Source organism: Doryrhamphus excisus, chromosome 1 (assembly GCF_030265055.1).
Source record: "Doryrhamphus excisus isolate RoL2022-K1 chromosome 1, RoL_Dexc_1.0, whole genome shotgun sequence".
In the NCBI taxonomy this organism is placed as follows: Eukaryota; Metazoa; Chordata; class Actinopteri; order Syngnathiformes; family Syngnathidae; genus Doryrhamphus; species Doryrhamphus excisus.
Window position 1 is genome coordinate 22,045,658 of NC_080466.1, and position 19,864 is coordinate 22,065,521.

Consider the following 19,864-nt stretch of genomic DNA (forward strand, 5'->3'; position numbering starts at 1 on the left):
TGCAGCAAGGACCAGAATTTCACTCATTTTCTGAAAAAAATGCCCTTATTTTGAAATGCTAAATGTTTGACTGCTGTGCTAATGATTCTGAATAGGTGTTTTGTGCATTTTTGGGGTAAAAAGTGTGAGAGACGTCCTGGTGCTGCATGTTAACAGTATTCATTTGCCATAATAAAATAGAATTACAGAAAAGGCACAGCATTGCACCATCATCATCTTGGGTAAACACCGAGAAGGTGACCATGTGACGCGTCTGCAGACTTGGCAGCTATTGAGATCCGCCACACTTGGGTTTTTGTACGCGGGTTAAACTGAGATGAACATGTTACAGGCGGGGGCCACTACAAGGACAGGCTAAATTACAAAGATAGCCTCAGAACATGCATTTGATCTGAGCAGGATTTGGCACATTTGGTCTTTTCCTGGTCACGGACTGCACTTCTTTTTCCTCTCCCTTTTTTTTAAGATCCAAACTATTGCATGGCTTTTAGTTTCTTAGTACAGATTTCATACAAAGCAGGGACGGGAATGACTTAAAATCTTCCAGTTAAAAAAATGCCAATAAAAAACAATATCCATAAAAGAAAAGGTGAAGAGTCCACTAAAAGGTGCGCCTCAGCTTGTCCTCCAGTACATCGGCGACAGTCCAAAATGGAAGGTGGTAGAATGGTCGATGGAAGCTGTGTTTTTTCCGGCTTCATCTGGACAGTTTGCTGATGACTCGAATGAGGGCAGCATTCTCATCTTTCAGCCGCTGGTTGTCGGCTTTCAGGTCCCCAAGAACCTACAGAAAAACAAATCAACTCTGAATCTATGAAGCTCAAGTTTTCCTCCACCTGGGAGTCGGTGAAACTCAAGCTTTTGTTGAGCACCTGGGAATCAGTGAATCTGGTGTCTTTGACAAAACGCGAGCCTACATGTTGCACCCATGAGAACCTTGAGCTTTCCTCGAGTACCCATGAGTCAGTGACCTTTGAGTCTTCATCAAGCACCCGAGTGGGTGAAATCTGAGTCTTCAAACCAATCAAGTCAGTGAAACCTTTTCAACTTGTCGGTGAACAGGAGTATTTGTCAAGCACCCGTGAGTCTGAGATTCCATCTCAAGTCATTGAAGTAAGCATTCCACAAATACATAATGGATTTAACGACTGGCACGTGTGGAGTGTTTGAACGTTACTGCGGAGCGGTAATTCAGTGTGTAATCAGTCACAACCTTCAGCTCATCTTCCAGTTCCACTGCTCTCCTCTGGAGGGCCAACTTCTCCTGAAAAGAAAACAAGACCACAAACTGACTGAGATAGAGCAATCATTACTGAGAAACCATTTTTCATATAGAATTTATACACTTTTGGTCCTGTATTGCCATTTTTACTGCTGTTTTATTTTACAAGCATTTCAACTTTCTTGTGTATATTGTAATAAATATCATTCCACATATTAATATAGTTTATATTATATGTTGACTTTATTCTCATATTTGGAAGTTTTGTTAAGAAATGCAACTATTCTTTGTTTCTCTTTTCGTATTGTACACACTATCTTGTAATTTGTTATATATTTTTAGAAATATATACATAGTATGATATTTATTGTAATTCTACATTATATTTTAATATTTATTATAATATTTTGACCACTTGGAACATTTCTATTTTAACAAATATGAATTATATTTAACATAATTCTGAAGATTTATTTATATATTTATTCTAATAGTTTGACAATTCATATAATTTTCTAATTTGACAAAAAATGCAACTCTAGTCTTTGCTTCCCCGCTATTTACTTTGCCATGGGGGCACCTGTACAGCTGTATGTGTTTTCCTACGAGAGCAGCCGTAGAGCACGTGTCCATCAAGTTGACTTACAAATCTTTCCAGCTCCAACAAGGCGGGCCTGTCTGTGGTGCTCTCTTGACTCTGTCACAGACAACCATTGATAGACTTTACAGACGCTCTTCAAGCTGTCTAGCTGCTACTACATCATCACATCCTTATGCTTCCGAATGACAAGTTCCAGCCCAACCTGTCGGAGTCTCTCCAGCTCCACTTTGTTCTGACTGAGCAGCAGTTCCATCTCCTGCAGCTTGTCCTTCAGTGCCAGGTTCTGCTGTAGTACCTGGAAGTAGAGCTGGGGGGGGGAAGGAAAACCTCAGAAGTTCACGCAAATAACAGGGCTGATTGTCCATCTACCCAGCAGCTCCTCTACGTCGAGGCTCAGACACGTACCATCCTGTAGTCGCCGTCTCCCAATCCACTAGAACTGCACACAAACAGCAAAAACGAGGTACAACGATTTAAATAAGCATTTTTCTACTCCAATGGAAGAGGTTTTGTCACGTATGACCGACGATGAACAAGTTTTGTTTCTTGTCATGGTTTTCAGTTTCGCTTTTTCGGGCTGCAAGGTGGCCTGGGGACCCGTGTGGAGTCTGCATGTTCTCCCCGTGCATGCGTGGGTTTTCTCCGGGTACTCCGGTTTCCTCCCACATTCCAAAAACATGCTAGGTTAATTGGCCACTCCAAATTGTCCATAGGTATGAATGTGAGTGTGAATGGTTGTTTGTCTATATGTGCCCTGTGATTGGCTGGCCACCAGTCCAGGGTGTACCCCGCCTCTCGCCCCAAGACAGCTGGGATAGGCTCCAGCATACCTGCAACCCTGGTGAGGATACGCGCGTGGAATAGCATTCTTGTGTTTTGCCGTAGTTATTCCTGGCGGCCCGCCACAGATACATTTTGGAGTTACCTTTTTGCCCGCACTCAAACACATGTCAAGGTTGCTGACATGTCGGTGGCCTGATGGACTGTTGACTGTCTTTGTAATGGGTTGTAATGAGTGTATATGGACACAGAGCATGGAGAAATCTGGAGAGGGGGGTCGGCTTTAGTGGCTGTTCTTCCTGCTCCTTTTTGGACAGTGAATTGGGAGGATGAGATGGATTTCCACGTTACAGTGTATGCATGTTTGAAACAAGTCAAATCGAAATGGGGACAAATGGGAGGAAAATCCTTTCCACTTGGCTGTCTGGACAAAGAAGCCACAAGTCAATGCTCAGCAATGGCTACGTTCACTTGGGAAAAGAAATACATAAAGCAGGGGTGTCCAAACCCCATCCAACGAGGGCCCCATACAGAAATATGAACGCATATGGTGTACCATTTCCATAAATATAAAAGCATACGTAGCTCTTACCTGTTATGAGCAGCCAAGGTCATACTAATTTTATCGTTACCAGACATTGCATAACCAAGACACAAAATATCATATCGCTGCTGCTGAAGCTGGTTATGAATACATGAAATGGAAAAAAGGGCAGACTCACTTGAGTTCGGACTTCCTGATCTGATCATCCAAATGAGCGTCGTCATCTTCATTCTGAAACCCAACAGCCCGACGTCATGATTTTATCACTGTAGGAACTTTGTCATGCAAGATGGCTTCTTATGTACATGTGATGTTTACAATCAATAAAATGGGAGAGTATTTCTTACTTCTCCATCCCGCTGAATGACACCAGTGGAGCGCCTTTCCTTCCTTGCACGCCTCCTGTCCTTGACTCCTAGACGCTTGTCTCCTTCTGACTCCTGCTTGACTGGGTCTGTATCTGGAGCACACAGGGATGGTCAGAAAGCATACAGAAATATACAGGGTGTCCCTAGAGTCTGAACACATGGCGAAAGTGCGTATATTATACCAAAAAAATATATATATATACGTGTCGGTTTTCCTTGTCTCTGGCCTCCAACGTAAGAGCGTCGGTTTGTGAAGGCAATGCAAGGTAACACAGTAAACATTAGGATGGAAAAAGATGCTTGCAAAGCCAAAGCGGCAGCCCCCGTGTGGGGACAGGAGTCATGAGCAAGGTGGGCCCATCAACAAGAACGCGCCAGTATGCTGGTGGCTTCATAAAAGGCCCGCCTCAAACAGACCCCCCCCCCCGACTGCACGACTGCCCGATGCGCTTTTCATGTCTTTTTTGAAAAAGCGTATCTCCGGGCTTCGGTGACCGGCTACATAAATGGTATAAATGGCGTATGGTATAACTCACCCCTCTCAGCTGGCGTGAGAGTAATGATGGGGCTGACAGGCTGAATGTTGCGAGGCAGGGAATCGGCAGCTTTGGAGACGGTCTTCTCTGCTTCCTTCAGGTCTGTTAAGGTCACACCCTGTGGGCATGGGAGAGCCACATGCTAGCAAGAGGCTCGTCAAAATAAAAAAACAGGCATGTCTGCACAAATACTGAAAAGATGCACTTGGAATACCTGAGTGGAGCGGCGGGACTGGCGCAAGAGTCGGGAACGAGCTTTCCTCTGAGATTCTGACTCCTCATCTCTGACTGGCGCCTGATACCTGAGCGTGCAAAGGGGAATACCCACACAGAAATGGCACGGATTCCTTGTTAGAGAACAGCAAGTACGGAAACACCAAGAGAAGTTCACCCCAAAGCCAAACATCCCTGACCTTTGGTGAGTCGTGAATGTGTGTTTCTTACTTGCGTCGGTCAGCTGCGGGTGTGTTGGAGCTCTCAGACGGAACGTCCCTCGTATGAGGGGTGGGATGGACCCTCGCGGTGCGGATCACCTTGTCCTGTTCCTTCTCCTCTTCCTCCTCATCTCTCTCCTCCGAGGTCTACAAAAAAGACACAAGGCCTCAATATCAAATGGAGCAACAAATGGATTCTATTCTAAAAATAATCAAAATCCAGGCAGAGTTCCAAGACTGAACAAAAAGAACGTTAAGGCTTGTTTCAATTTAGCCAGAAAACACATTGATGATCCCTAAGACCTTTGAAAAATACTGTGTATCCCATTACATCTGGAGTAAAAGTACCGCTGCATTTGAAAAAGAACATCATAGCAACAGTCAAATATGGTGGTGGTAGTGTGATGGCCTCGGGCCGTTTTACTGTTTCAGGACCCGGAAGACTTGCTGGAATGAATGGAAGCATGAATTCTGCAGTCTACCAAAACATCCTGAAGGAGAATGTCCGGCCATCTGTTGGTGACCTCGAGCTGAAACCAACTTGGGTTCTGCAGCAGGACAATGATCCCAAACACCCAGCAAGTCCAAACCGAATGAAGACTTTGGAGTGGCCTAGCCAAAGTCCTATTGAGATGCTGTGGCATGACCTTCAAAAGGTGGTGGAAGCACCGGAAGAGACTCATTGCAAGTTATCACAAGCGCTTGATTGCAGTTGTTGCTGCTAAGGGTGGCCCCACATTTCCAACCTATTGAGCTGTCTTGTCAGGGACTAATATAGCAATGAAAAAAATGTCTGACTAGAATGTCCAACTGGCTTGTTTATGTAGTAAACGTCTGATCGCAGCAAAGCGGACATTTCTTAAGCATCACCTTGTCAGCTGGACTGGCAGCAGATGCGGTCACGCTCTCGGTGTCAGGACTGGACACGGTGGAGCTCTCTGGAGAAAGAAGAACAAGAATGAGCCAAAACACGCATTGTCAGAAAATGAATGGACCATCCCAGCAGTTCCTTCACCGGGGCTGCTCTCCTTGTCCTCGCTCAGCTCCAGGCTTCCTGAGATGCCCCTCTCCTTAGACTGGTCCTGCACGTTCATCTTGTCTTTACTGCTCATCCTACACACTGAGCTCCTGGACAATGTGAGAGTGAAGAAGATATTGAAATATATGGAAATATTGTGATGCCAGTGGTATCAAATATGCATGAATACAAGGGATAGTTGGTTTAGAATATTTGTTGCAGTTTGAATGTGGTGACATTGTAATGCCGATATTTAGTAAGGTTCAGGCCAAAGATACAGTATACAATGTTGCACTGCTGGTACTGTGAAGCATCCCTAATTCTCACCTCCTTCGTTTACTTTGTGTACTGGCAGCAGGAGCGCCTTGTTGGTTTTGTCTGTCTCGTACGGACTGCTCGTTGCGCCACTGTGAAGTCACGCGCTCATCAGTGGATTGTAATACAACAACTGGCAACCAACAAGTTCTCACATTGGCTTGTTTCTGAGCGAGCTCCTCCAGGAGGTCCTCCACACTTTCATCTGCTACATCCAGTGGCGTCTGGCCCTGCAGTTTATTGAACAATGTTTCATCAAACACGGAGACACTTCACAATACAACGTCAAAAAATACACATGCAGGCCTCACCGCGTTGCTGCGGGCCTCCATGTTGCACATGTGTTCTGCCAGAATGCAACAGGCCTCTCCCTGACCCCAGTGTGCAGCAGCGTGAAGAGGAGTCCACCCGTCAAAGTCCATAGCGGACACATCCAGTCCACACTGGCACAGTAACCTGGACACCACGAGAGCAGCACGCATCCAAGTGAGCCATGGCGTACTCACACCGTGCCTTCGAAAGGGAGGCACGTTTCTGCAGCTTATGGCTGGAACAATGCTGAATATGCCTGCCACAAATACAGTTGGACCGCCACAGATAGATTGGCCCCAAACACATTACAATAGATGCTAACTTGAGAGCTTCCAGGTAGCCTTTGGCTGCAGCCACGTGTAGAGGGGTGGCTCCAGTCCTTTGGTGTCGTACGTCAGTGGGTGGTCCCTCAGCCAGCCAGGTCTGAGCATCTGTGGTGATCTGCTCCTCCTCTAACCGTTTTACCGCCTCCAAGTCCACACCTGAACCCAAGCAGGCTTATTCATCAAACAGGCAACACGATGAGTTGTTTAGTTGCTCGAAAGAATGTTCACCTTGTCTCAGAGTGTAGTCCTGCAGAAGCGCCTCAGTGCTTTCATCCAGAGCGATGTCCACAGGAACGTCTCCGTCACAGTTGACGGCAGAGAGAGAAGCCCCGTTGCGCAGAAGGAAACTGCCCAAACAGCCACAGAGAGACTGTTATGCTAACACTTGGGCTTCTCTGTAAATTACGTAGGGCAGGGGTGTCCCAAGTGCGGCCCGGGGCCATTTACAAACAGTAACAGTAAACAACTAAAAAATTGTACATCTGAAATAAATACGACCTCACAGCTAGGAGACCAGGGTTCAATCCCACCCTCGGCCATCTCTGTGTGGAGTTTGCATGTTCTCCCCGTGCATGCGTGGGTTTTCTCCGGGTACTCCGGTTTCCTCCCACATTCCAAAAACATGCTAGGTTAATTGGCCACAGGTATGAATGTGAGTGTGAATGGTTGTTTGTCTATATGTGCCCTGTGATTGGCTGGCCACCAGTCCAGGGTGGACCCCGCCTCTTGCCCGAAAACAGCTGGGATAGGCTCCAGCACCCCCGCGAGCGGTAGAAAATGAACGAATGAATGAAATAAAAACATACATAAAAAACTTATTTACGGTGCATGACAGCATGGTCTCATTTATGGAGGTTCAAATGGGACAAAACTAAATAAATACAGCATTAAATAATCACTTAAACGTGTCATTCATTAAATTATCACCTAATTTCTTGTAAAAAGTTATAATCGTGATTATATAATCAGAATTATTTCACTCATTATTTTAACCGTCTGAGCCATCAGCTCAATCAAATGATCTTTGTTTCTATTTTGTGGATGAATTGGAAGTTTTGCAATCATATGTGAAAGAGAGAGAGAAGGTATTTGATCCCTTACTGATTTTGTTGGTCTGCCCACTAACAAAGACGTCATCATTCCAGGGCTCTACATTAAAAACCAAAATGACTTGCCCATGGGGAATCCTTAAGGTGAGAACTACTTGCCAGAACTTGCCCCATGTAAAATGAAAAGACTGCCATAATGATATCATCTCATTTTTGTGGCATCACATGAGAATCTCAAATAAAGATGAAATGATGATCATTTCTTGTGGTTGTTTTCCTACATAGATCATGACGTTGCATGGAAATCTGGATTGGCAAGAGACTTCTAGGCACTTTGCCTTTTAGAAGTTGTGCACCACAATGACGCATTATTGAATAGACACATTTGTGTACTAGTAAAGTGTTTTTAATCCAGAAAAAAATGCTCAATGGTCAAACAATAATTTGTGAAGCAAAGGTGAGAAAAATCCACAGAGAAATGGAAGCGCTAGATTTTGTAGCTTGTGCAAAATCAGCACTTGGTATTGGATCTAATGGGTGGTGTTTCATTGTGACCACTTCAAATTGTCACAGCAATGTGATTCACTCACCTGTGCCATCATTTGATTTGCTGCCGCTAATAAAATACTTGTTTAGGAGGCACTGCTTCATCACTTTTTGCTGTTTTCCTTCACAAGTTGTTGAAGAATTAGACCATGTTGGCAGGGACGCCATGATAGATGTTTTCCTAGTCAAACCATCGCTGATTGGTTGATCACGAACAAGAACGGGTGTGGGTAAAACGCGGACCGCGGTCTAAATAAATGATTCTGATTGGTCCATTTCAAGATTTGCAAGGATTGGTTTGCAAATTACCACTGGAATTACGCAGTCCGTGTTTTACCAACACCCAACAAGAACCGCTTTTAAAAAAACTCTTGGCAGTATGGCATGCCAAAGTACACTTGCCCCACGGGAATATCACTGATTGGATTTACTTGCCCCAATTTTGTTTTAACTTGCCCCGGGCCATCGGTACATCGTTATTGTCGAGCCCTGCATTCTATAATTTTAATGGTAGATGTATTCTAACTTGGAGAGACAAAAAGGAAAATCCAGAAAATAACTTTAAAGAATATATTTTAATTCATTTGGATTTCATTGCGACCAGTCCAGGGTGTACCCCGCCTCTCACCCGAGCTGGGATAGGCTCCAGCATGCCCGCAACCCTCGTGAGAATAAGCGGTACAGAAAATGGATGGATTGATGTATTTCACTGAGGGAAATAGTATTTGATCCTCTAGTATAGTGATTGTCAAACACTGTGCCGACGAGAAAATCGGCAGGTGTGCCATCATTTAAAAAAACATTTATTAATCATTTTCTGCAAATATTAATGTCATTGTTGAGTGTCCGTGGTGTAAAGACTGGCGGAGCAATGTAATATTCGTCCGTGTGGCAACCTATTGCCTTGTTCCCCCAATAGACTTAGTGATGCGCGTGAGGTGGTTAGTAGTGCTGGGACCACGCGTCGACGTCATAAAATTCACCCAGAATCAAACAATGGCGGCGGCCGTGGCATCAGGTAGCAGCGAGTCGGGGGAGAAGAAACGATCTCGCAATACGATGTCAAAAGTACTATGGGAGTACTTTACACTTAAAAGGTAACGATTGGGTGGTCTGTGCAAAATGGAGATAGCGTACCATAAAAGCACTACCGCGATGCACTAGCACCTGGTAACTGCTTTTGTGGAGAAGACACCGTACGTTTTCAACTTTTTTTCTTTCCTTGTTTGCAATGATTAACCCCGTCATTCATCCAAACCACACCACATAACTTGTGCTCGAGGCTCTCCCACACAGAGCATGTGGCCACTCGAACACACGGAGTGAGAGTGGTGGTGGAAAGCAAGAGGGAAAGATAAAGTGATCTTGGAGGAACACGCATACAGCTGCTGTTATTTTTTTATTTATTTTATTTTTAGATTTTTATTCACATTGTGTTATTTATAGTTTCGACAGTTGTGTTTTTGAAAGAAAGTTTAATTTATTATTTTTGTTATTATAGGATTCCATTGTGCACTTTGTTGTATTGTTCAATACAATTCATTTTCATTCATTCATTCATTTTCTACCACTTATCCTCACGAGGGTCGCGGGGTGCTGGAGCCTATCCCAGCTGTCTTCGGGCGAGAGGCGGGGTACATCCTGGACTGGTGGCCAGCCAATCACAGGGCACATACAGACAAACAACCATTCACACTCACATTCATACCTATGGACAATTTGGAGTGGCTAATTAACCTAGCATGTTTTTGGAATGTGGGAGGAAACCGGAGTACCCGGAGAAAACCCACGCATGCACGGAGAGAACATGCAAACTCCACACAGAGATGGAATTGAACTCGGGTATAACCACTCGTCCGCTGTGCAGCCCCACAATTAATTTTTTAACTTGTTAATAAATATATATTGGAAAGAAGAAACTTGTGTTTTGTTAATGGAGATAAATTAGCCTTAATTGCTGTATAGGTCAAATTACGGGGAGATAATTTTCTAGAATAATCAATTACAAAACAATCGTTTAACCCAGCCCTAGTGGTTAGTGGCGCACCGCAAGATTTTACCAATGTCAAAAACGTGTCATGGGTCAAAAAAGGTTGAAAAACACTGCTCTGGTAAGCATTAGGAATTCTGGCTTTCACAGACGACTTAGACGCTCCCAATGAACTTGTTCACTGAATTGCGAGTGTGACCACTCACTCATAACTCTTACTAACCATCAATAACTCTTACTAATCACCCATAACTCTTACTAATCACCAATAGCCCTTACTAATCACCAATAGCCCTTACTAATCACCAATAGCCCTGACTAAATCACCCATAACTCTTACTCTTACACCAATAACCCTTACTAATCACCAATAACCCTTACTAAATCACCCATAACTCTTACTCTTACACCAATAACCCTTACTAATCACCAATAACCCTTACTAAATCACCCATAACTCTTACTCTTACACCAATAACCCTTACTAATCACCAATAACCCTTAATAAATCACCCATAATTCTTACTCTTACACCAATAACCCTTACTAATCACATGTATGAAAGACACCAAATGCAAAAATACGATCATATCACCCCCATCCTGGAATCACTGCACTGGCTCCCTGTGGAACTGAGGATTCAATATAAGATGGCCCTCCTCACCCACCAGTGTGTACATGGTGACGCTCCAGCCTACCTAAAGGAACTCCTCCTCCCCCAGACTTCTTCACGCACCCTTCGCTCTAGCACAGCCAACCTCCTCAGGGTCCCCAGAACCAAGCTGCACAGCATGGGCGATCGAGCCTTCTGCTCGGCTGCTCCCAGTCTGTGGAATGCTCTTCCGGACCATCCGAGAGCGCCACAGACTGTGGACTCCTTTAAACTGAGCCTAAAGACTTACCTTTTTATAAAGGCCTTTTTTTAAATATATATATACCTTTTGTTGTGTTGTTTTATCGCTTCACTGTAGGTTTTATGCTTTCTTTGTAGCACTTTGAGATTTCTGTAATGTAAAGTGCAATATAAATAAAATGTATTATTATTATTATTATTACACCAGTTCACAGAAGTAGACAGACGCCAAAGTCTCCAACATGGGTAAGACCAAAGAGCTCAGGATTGTCAACCTGCACAAATCTGGGATGGGCTTGAAAAATATTAGCAGTGGGACCCCCGTCAACAGTAAAACGATTGGCAACACTTTGGATTAAAATCATGCAGTGGCCAAAAGGTACCCCTGCTTAAGAAGGCACATGTGGAGGCCCGTTTAAAGTATACCAATGATCACCTCAAAGATTGCACAAAGTGATTGGGAGAAGGTTGGGTTGTCAGACGAGACCAAAATTGAATCATTTGGCCTCAACTCAACCGCTCATGTGTGGAAGAAGAAAAATGCTGCCCACCCTCAAGCATGGAGGTGGAAACATGCTTGTTTTGGGGGTGTTTCTCTGCCAAGGGCACAGGGCTACTTCACCGCATCAGTGGGAAGACAAATGGAGCCATGTACCGTACCGTGCAGTCCTGAGGGACAAGCTCCTCCCCTCTGTCAGGAAGCTGAAAATGGACTGTGGTTGGGTCTTCCAACAAGACAATGAGCCCAACCATAGTACAGCAGAGGCAACAAAGGAGTGGCTCCAGAAGAATCACATAAAGGTCATGGAGTGGCCCAGCCAGTCTCCAGACCCCAATCCAATGGAAAATGTATGGAGGGAGCTGAAGGTCCGAGTTGCCAATCGACAGCCCACCAAGCTTAATAATTTAGAGAGGATCTGCAAAGAGAAGTGGGCCAAAATTCCCCCTAGTATGTGTGCTAACCTTGTGGTTAACTACAACACACGTCTGACCGCTGTGCTTGCAAACAGAGGCTTAGCTTTTGGCTAGTGGGATCAAATGCTTGAATTAAAATAAATTCCTTAAAGTTATTTTTTTTTGTATCTCCAGGTCAGAATACATCTACCATTAAAAGTATAGAATGATCATGTCTTAATTAGTGGGTTAACCAACAAAATCAGCAAGGGATGAAATACTGTTTACTTCACTGTAAGCGCCCCCCCCCCCCCCCCCCCCCCCCCAAAAGCTGGGACCCTACGGGAAAGACTGATATGTCAGGCCAAAATAGCTTGGTCTGCTTTTGAAGTGTTTGAAGAGGCTGCGGCCAGCCCAGCATGCTCATTCTTTAGGGGACATGTTGTCGGGCCAACCATGACAACAATGTTGGCATTGTTGAAATCAGAAACAGCCTGGCACCCACAGACTGTCAGACAGCCATACTGTGTTTCATGATACAATTGTTACAGTGTTGTGTTTGTGGAAAACATACTCTGCGATATCACGGTAGCCGCAGGAGGCGGCGACATGCAGCGGCGTCCACCCCTCGCTGTCAACCTGGTTCACATTGGCGCCGTGTTCCAAGAGGAAGGACACCATCTCCATGCTACCATCGATGCAGGCCTTGGTGGAGGAAAACAAAAGCAAGGCAAACAAACACAGGACAGTAAAGCAAACGTGGGCGGTGATGCAGCCTCACCTGATGCAATGCAGTTATTCCATCTGCGTTGGAGCAGTTAATAATTTCCCCCGCATCCTCCTCGTTGCTGCTTGTTATTTCTTTGGCCTCCTTCAGCATCACTTGGGCCTCCTCCGTGTCCCCACTTGCACACGCAGCTAGGAATTCTGCCGCCCGGTCAAACCTCACCCTTTTTCTAAATAAGTGGGTGAGACAGAAGGAGTCGAGACAAATTGAATGGCTTTGAATGTCCAGCTTTTGTCAATATCGCTCATAAAAGTTGTCTGTGCTTCTTGAGGAAACATCACTGATAGAAAGTATGGATGCAGCGATCCATCAGACAGTGTTCCCAAGTGTCACGGAACAACTTTGTCATAATATTCATTACGTCTTGTCCTCAAAGTGCAATATGTGTGTGCTGTTTGAAAGTACTTGAACACATGGTGTCCAGCCTGATGATGGTCAGAGTATCACAGGGTTCTCCTGTCTCGTCTAGCTCACCAAAGAATCAAAGAATATTTGCAACAAAGATTTTTTTTTATCATAGCTGTTCAATCCAGACTGAGCCTCTAGCTGATATGACATTTTTAACATTCACTGATGGAAAATAGCCCACACAAAGCAGGGATTTACTGTATAAGTACTGTATATACCATGAGCATGCAGTATACATTCTGTGTATTGAAGACGCTCAAATGTAGCTCAATATACGCTACGTTATCTGGACAGAACATCTAAGCTTTGCGTAATAGGTGACAAGGTACATTTGTGTCATACCGAATAAAAATGAATGAATTTAATTTTCAGGACCAACAAAATCAAAGCTGCGGGGAGACATTGGCCCCCGGACCGCACTTAGGACACCCGTGTCCTCCGGTCCACCCACACAAGCCCCATTTGAGCTATGCTAGCAAGCAGCTAGCCGTCTTGTTCCTCACCGTCTCTTGAGGAGCGGACTGCTTTCATCTTCCCCAAAACAAGACTGCTCCCTCGGAGGGTCCTGCCGCTCGGCCTCCCGCTCCTCGGTTCCTCTTTCCTCGGCATCGCCTCGCCATCTCCGCCTGGGCACGGCCGACGCTTTGTCGGTGCAGGAACCGGCCCAGCGCTTGAGTTGCTCCCGCCGCTTGGTTCTCGCCGAGTCGCCCATGAATTTATCCGAGGAGGACCGTGTTTTTAAAAAGAAAACATACCGAGACAGGGAAAGACACACCCTCCATGTGTACACTTTCACTTCCTGGTCCCGCTGGGCTGTTGAGGAAGCCTCGGCTCGTGCACGCGGCGTTGACGAGCGCGCTTCGTTGTTGTGACGTCACAGTGGCTGTTGAAAAAGCTGCAGGCTCCTGACAGGAAATGCTAAAATAGCAACCATCTGACTTCCTGTCATTGTGACACTGACTTGTGTTTCTTTTCAAATATTACAATACACAATCTGACACCAGTAAATCCTAGACTTACAGGCAGTGTTTCATCGCCTTTATTGAGCCAAGGTACACCTGACATCACACCACCAAGTGTGCCATTGCTCTTTTGTAGTAATTGGGGTATGCTGGAGCCTATCCCAGCTGTCTTTAAGCGAGAGGCGGGGTACACCCTTGACTGGTCGTCAACCAATGGCAGTTTTCTCAAGCAATTGTATGTAATAAGGGAATAATTGTATAACATTGTCTTTTTTTGTTGTATTGAAATTGGTTCACAAATGAGTATTTTAATAAATAATTTCTTTGTTTGTATGAAATCATTTTCAAAATAAAGGCAAATTTGCTTTTATTTGGAAAAATCTTGAACTTAATTCCTGAAGAATATTTCAGGTGAAAAGTATCAGCATTGGCAGTGGTAAATACTGGTCTTCAAGTGGAACTTTGGTTAGCGTCATGAAACATACTCTAACCAAATCATTTTTTCCCGAAATGTAATAATTTAAATCCAATTAATCTGTTCCAGAAAGCCAATTATCTTAACAAAAAACACATTTTTACAGTAAAACTACAATATGTACTGTATAGTATTAGCGAATAACTAGACGGGCGACGGAGCTGACTTCCGCTTCCTGTTTCCATGTGTTAGCAAGCTAACAGGGACATTTTATGACACAGTTGGATTCACAAAGTGTATTAATAGTATGCTAACTGGAAAATGTATGCAAACCGAGGCTACATTTTTCAGCGATAACGAAAAAAATCACGCTAAGGAGGTTTTGCTGTATTTACTTGGTGTAGAAAGAAATTTGCCATCACAGGTTGACACACGTTTGTGCATATGTACCTCCGCCATCTAGTGGAAGAAAGCGGTATTGTTCTGCTTATCTCTAGTAGCTGGCATAGCTGAAAATTATTTCTTGTGCTTAATAATCAACAAATAATCAACATTTTTCACAAATAACAACAAAATGTAAACTTTTAACAGCATATATGTTGCGCTATTTTATTTTCATTATTACTGTTACTTTGCAATGTTCTGATGTGGGCTTCATGTCTTTCATTGTATTTTTAGAATTGTAGAAAAAAATCAAGCTGGGGACCATGAATGACCCCACAATGACACAGTGGCAGTTGCTTCATTACCATCCATGTTTGCAAATACTCAAGTCTGGTTTGTAAAAGATGACAATCAGTTGGTCCACAGTGCTGATGAACATTGCGTAACACGCAGAAAAAGGTCAAATTCCATGGAGCAGTTTTCTACTTTTGCTGCTTCTCAGAAGTGTGTCAGCGACAGGACGGCAAGGCACAGATGAAAGTAAGTCAATCTATCATTGGTGTTATGTGTTGCATAGACAGCTACATGTTGGTATCAGTCTTTCATGAATGCTCCATATGTTTATATGTATGTTTTGCGGCTCCAGGCTAATTCAAATTGAAAACACGTCTTATAACGCCAAGCACCCCCCCCCCCCCCCATTGCAGCATGCAACCTGTAGTGACCGTCTGCCGCCCACTTTCCCTTTACACTGCACAGTCGTGCTGCGTATGACCAAATATATGACTTTATGTGTGATAATATTGCCTTGCCCGCCTCTCACCCAAAGACAGCTGGGATAGGCTCCAGCACCCCCGCGACCCTCGTGAGGAAAAGCGGTAGAAAATGAATGAATGAATGAATATTGCCTTGGTGAGGTAAAAATGTCAAGGTATCATAGATCCTTGCATTGGCACGATATACTACAAAATGCTTCCCTGTCAACAGGCCATGGAATCAAATATTTGTTTTGTGAATGATTACAGAATGAGTCCGTCCAAACACATCATCCTCGCTCACTCCATCCCCCCACACACTCTGACTCGCATGGTGAAGGATTGGCTTGCAGAGGACACGCCAAACTTGGACCCGGCTGGGGTGTGCGTGGGCTCACAGGAAGTGGAGGCGAGATTGCTGTGTAAAAGTTCACACAGTGTTTTGGCTGGAAGTCCTTTCTTTACCGCCGTGTTCACTGAGCTGGGCTGCATCGTGGATTGGATGTACCAGGATGGAGATGAAATTGGTTAGTCCTCCATCTTATCAGACATACTTTAAAAGTCGAATTCCAGGCTGCTTTAACCAGCAGAAAGGATGCAGAGTACAGTGTAACCCCCTCTCTGGATGACCATGTTTTTCGTTTTCTGAACTGTTAAACTGTACATGGCACCTGAACCACAGGTCCGGATGCTGTGACACTTACTGCCGTGGTACGAGGTCCGGCCAGATGCCTCCTCTTGGGTGAAAGGCCAGCTCTTAACTGCCTGGCCCGGGCCTCGGGGATCGCCACTCGATGTTATCGGCTCCGGAAAACGGCAACAGCGAGCGGATGGCACGGAGAAGTGGCAGGCACACGTAAAACCACCCCTGGTTTCCGATTGGTGGAGAAGTACGCCATGCTGGTGGGGGGTACGTCCATGCACAGGATGGACCTGAGTGGAATGGTCATGCTGAAGGACAACCATGTCTGGGCTTCGGGAAGTATAACACAGGTGGGTATGCTATACTAGGAATTATACTAGAAATATATATTCTATATATATTTTCTCATACAAGAAACATATAAAAATGGGGACTGATACAAGTGCCTATCTACATCATTTGTAGATAAAATACCAGTTTTTCACATTTTAGAATCCAGTGGTGTGAAAAAGTGTTTGACCCCTTCCTGATTGCTTCCTGCCCCCTACCAGACCATAAATCAGTCACTTGTGGTGTCCCTCAAGGATCGGTCCTTGGCCCCACCCTCTTTACTGTCTACATGCTCCCCCTTGGCCATGTCATCAGCCGGCATGGAATATCATTCTTCTATTGTAACTGTTGCACTTTGGGATCATTCATTTGATGTAAAGTGCATTATAAATTCAATTATTACTATTATTATTATTATTATTATTATTAGCTGAATCCTGCTGCGATGCTGTGGCATGACCTTCAAAAGGCTTCATGCTGGAAAAGCCTCCAATGTGGCTGAATGGCAACAACTGTGCAAAGATGAGTGTGCCAACATTCCTCCAGCTGGAAGAGACTCATTGCAAGTTATCAGAAATGCTTGATTGCAGTTGTTGCTGCTCAGGGCGGCCCAAACACTTATTAGCTTTGGGGGATGATTACATGACACACAGGGTTTGAGTACCTTGGACATAGAAAAGCACTATTCAAGTTACCTTTTATAAAAACATAAGTGATCTTTCCTAAAATGATGGTCTGCTCTCCAGGCGGTGAAAGCTGCTCGCTCAGTGTGTGGTTTCAGCAGTAAGATCGAGGTGGAGTGTCGCTCCACAGAGGAGGGCATGGAGGCAGCGGGGGCAGGAGCAGACATTGTAATGCTGGACAACTTCCACCCTCAGGTATAGAAACGTCACGGGAGATACTTCATGCATTGTTTGGAGTTCTTCTTGGGTAAACGAACATCAACTTCTACAGGAGCTCCAAACAGCAGCTGGTGCCCTCAAGGCGAGATTCCCAGCTCTGCTGATAGAAGCCAGTGGAGGAGTAACACCAGACAACCTTGGAAAGTATTTCTGCCCACATGTCGACATCATCTCCCTGGGCTGTATCACACAAGGATGCCCGGTTGTGGACTTTTCCCTCAAGGTTCAAAATCCTGTTTTTCCATCAGGTATTGCAGATGTATTGTCACCATAAGTTGAAATACTGATTTGGATGGATGGGTTTTTCCGGATGAGATTGAGAAGACTAACAAGTATTTGTCACTTAGTGGTTGAACATCTCTCTTTGAGACCAACCCTGGCGGTGACGTCTGCATCGCATACAATCCTGTCAACAATTGAATTTGTACATTTTCCCAAAAAAGGAGGACAGGTATATCTTTAGCGTTACAGCTCCAAGTCGGTGATACTGCCAAATTTGGTGTCGGTCCAAGACCAAGTAAATACAGCAGCAGTAGCCCAGGTTGTGATACTTGCTACTTAAACATTCTGATGAAATAAAATGTAACCTTGACTTTTGGTCCTGGTAGGCATCCAACGTTACTGGCATGACAAGGAGTTTTCCACATCATGATCTTTCAATGGAACAATGGAGCTTGTGCGGGTTGTGCAGGGGCGTCAAACGGAAGCTGGCTATATGGAGATATTGCAGGGGTCAACAAGTCCGGCCCCCTCATGACCACATCTGTGTGGTAATGACTGACTTTCAACAGGACAATGCTGCAGTTCTTGGACCGTCCTGCATGTTCCCCTGATTTCAATCCAAATTTGGGGACGGACAACAAGAGACGTTTCCAAAAATGAACATCAGTTCCGATGCCTTTTGTAGTTTGTAGTAGTAAGTAGAGACTTGAGGTTAGAAACATTATTGACTCCAAGAAATAACTCATGGCAAAACAGGACGGTGGTGTCAGACCCTCTGGAACGGATGAATGACGCTAACCAAGGTTCTCTGCATTTGAGTGGGGGAGGGGAAAAGAACAGAAACTGGATGTTTCAACTTACAATCATGGTATGACAAATGGAAATACTAAAGAGGAAGAACATTTGGCAAGATGTGCCTCCCTCTGCACATGTAGAGTCAAGTGAAAGTTGCAAAGTTACCGAATGTCTGGAAATGTTTCATTATTAGCCTGCTTCCACTTTATCTACTTGAACTACTTTCTTACTCGCTGGCATACGTACGGTCATGGCCAGAAATATTGGCATGCCAAAGACGCCAGGCCTAAGCGGAAGCTCCATTGTTCCACGGAAGGAAGAAGAACACCAGATCATGATGGTGTCCCCTCCATTGTGCCGTGTGAAAAACATCTCAGGTGGGATCTCCTTGCTCATGCTAGTAACGCTGGAAGCCATCAGGACCATCAAGAGAGAATAAAACTTCCACCTTTCAATGTCCCACTTTTGGTCCTCTTGTGCGAATTCCAAACAGGCAATTTTGTAGCCTTTGAAGAAGTCGTTTGCTCCTTTTGATGCTATTGGACTGACCTCAGCACCAGTAACAACCTACATTTGAGCCGAGGATCATCCTGTGTTGTGTGTGTTGTCCATTGTTAGAACCAATTTGATTGTCTGGCTCAGGGACTGCAGCAGCGGAGAAACTGCTGCCTCTCTTGGAAGAGACGAGGAGGCTGTAAACAAGAAGTCGAGAGGATCTGTGAAGGCAGGAGAGGGTGCTAGAGGGTACAGTGATGATCCAAGAGGAGACGAGAAGGCCCCGCCAATTCTGAAAGAGATGGGCTGGCTTTCATCCTTTATCAAACACAGTCTAATAAACAACAACGCTTTCTACTTCTTCTACGGTGTATTATTGTTCGATTCCGTGCGGCACATACACGAATCAAGCACAACCCAAGCTTTACCGCGTCCAACCTCAAGTCTTTACTCATGCAGCTCAACATACCCACCATGTTCAAAGAGAGAGAGCTTTTTTGTCTTTGGCATCCAGAGATCATGACATGTGAATGCCTGACAGGAAATCACATTGAAACCACATTTCTGCCAAGATTTTGGCTTTTAAAGACTGTGGTCTTCTCATGCTTCTTGACAATAAAATGCTTACCCTGATTTTTTGGTCTCACTCCCAGTTCTTCTTTTTTTGCATTTTCAAGCTCTGTTTACAATCTCCTTAAGATCAAAATGAGCCCCAATCCGTGTGTGTGTGCAGAAACCACACACACACACACACACACACACTCACACTCACACTCACACACACCACACACACACAGACAGTGATGTCTCTCCATTTGACTTGCCCTTGTCTATGCTGTGATCACGTAAATGTATGGCCCGTGTATGTCATATCCATATACAAAGTAGACAAATGAGTTTAGGGTTGACAAAAAAAAGGAACCATGACGGAGTCCGTGTCACAACCACCTGTTAAGGAAACGCCCTGGGAGCGGAAGT

At 44.6% G+C, this 19,864-nt stretch overlaps 2 protein-coding genes across 3 annotated transcripts; one reads left to right on the forward strand and one right to left on the reverse strand.

The window, feature by feature from the left end:
• Positions 1-140: 140 nt before the first annotated feature.
• On the reverse strand, positions 141-13,855 carry ppp1r12c (protein phosphatase 1, regulatory subunit 12C). Its single transcript, XM_058065269.1, has 20 exons — positions 13,487-13,855; positions 12,570-12,744; positions 12,363-12,493; positions 6,685-6,803; positions 6,453-6,612; positions 6,130-6,274; positions 5,974-6,048; positions 5,831-5,910; positions 5,501-5,613; positions 5,356-5,423; positions 4,496-4,632; positions 4,266-4,353; positions 4,052-4,169; positions 3,495-3,607; positions 3,326-3,378; positions 2,229-2,262; positions 2,026-2,130; positions 1,869-1,919; positions 1,214-1,264; positions 141-784 (listed from the first exon to the last, which is right to left on the reverse strand). The coding sequence occupies exons 1-20, from the start codon at positions 13,693-13,695 to the stop codon at positions 698-700; spliced, it is 2,112 nt and encodes a 703-aa protein (XP_057921252.1). The 5' UTR covers positions 13,696-13,855; the 3' UTR covers positions 141-697.
• A 772-nt stretch (positions 13,856-14,627) lies between these two features.
• LOC131120991 (nicotinate-nucleotide pyrophosphorylase [carboxylating]-like) lies at positions 14,628-19,514 on the forward strand. 2 transcript variants are annotated; one of them, XM_058065270.1, is made up of 6 exons: positions 14,628-15,284; positions 15,770-16,026; positions 16,182-16,492; positions 17,219-17,350; positions 17,427-17,597; positions 19,034-19,514. In XM_058065270.1, exons 2-6 carry the CDS (start codon positions 15,771-15,773, stop codon positions 19,130-19,132), a joined length of 969 nt encoding a protein of 322 aa, XP_057921253.1. In that variant the 5' UTR covers positions 14,628-15,284; position 15,770; the 3' UTR covers positions 19,133-19,514. The 2 variants fall into 2 exon arrangements, with proteins under 2 accessions (XP_057921253.1, XP_057921254.1); XM_058065271.1 differs by having other exon boundaries at positions 14,629-15,284; positions 17,427-17,622.
• The last annotated feature ends 350 nt before the right edge of the window (positions 19,515-19,864 follow it).

What these genes read in the sequence shown, in the direction of transcription:
- ppp1r12c (XM_058065269.1), bottom strand. Translation starts at nt 13,695, where the DNA reads ATGGGCGACTCGGCGAGAACCAAGCGGCGGGAGCAACTCAAGCGCTGG. An exon ending in CCCGCAGCTGACCGACGCAA is followed by an intron (nt 4,354 to 4,495) that starts GTAAGAAACACA and finishes TTGCACGCTCAG; the next exon opens with GTATCAGGCGCCAGTCAGAG. An exon ending in TGTTGGAGCTGGAAAGATTT is followed by an intron (nt 1,265 to 1,868) that starts GTAAGTCAACTT and finishes TTTTCTTTTCAG; the next exon opens with GAGAAGTTGGCCCTCCAGAG.
- LOC131120991 (XM_058065270.1), top strand. Translation starts at nt 15,771, where the DNA reads ATGAGTCCGTCCAAACACATCATCCTCGCTCACTCCATCCCCCCACAC. An exon ending in CCAGGATGGAGATGAAATTG is followed by an intron (nt 16,027 to 16,181) that starts GTTAGTCCTCCA and finishes CCTGAACCACAG; the next exon opens with GTCCGGATGCTGTGACACTT. An exon ending in TTGTGGACTTTTCCCTCAAG is followed by an intron (nt 17,598 to 19,033) that starts GTTCAAAATCCT and finishes TGTCTGGCTCAG; the next exon opens with GGACTGCAGCAGCGGAGAAA.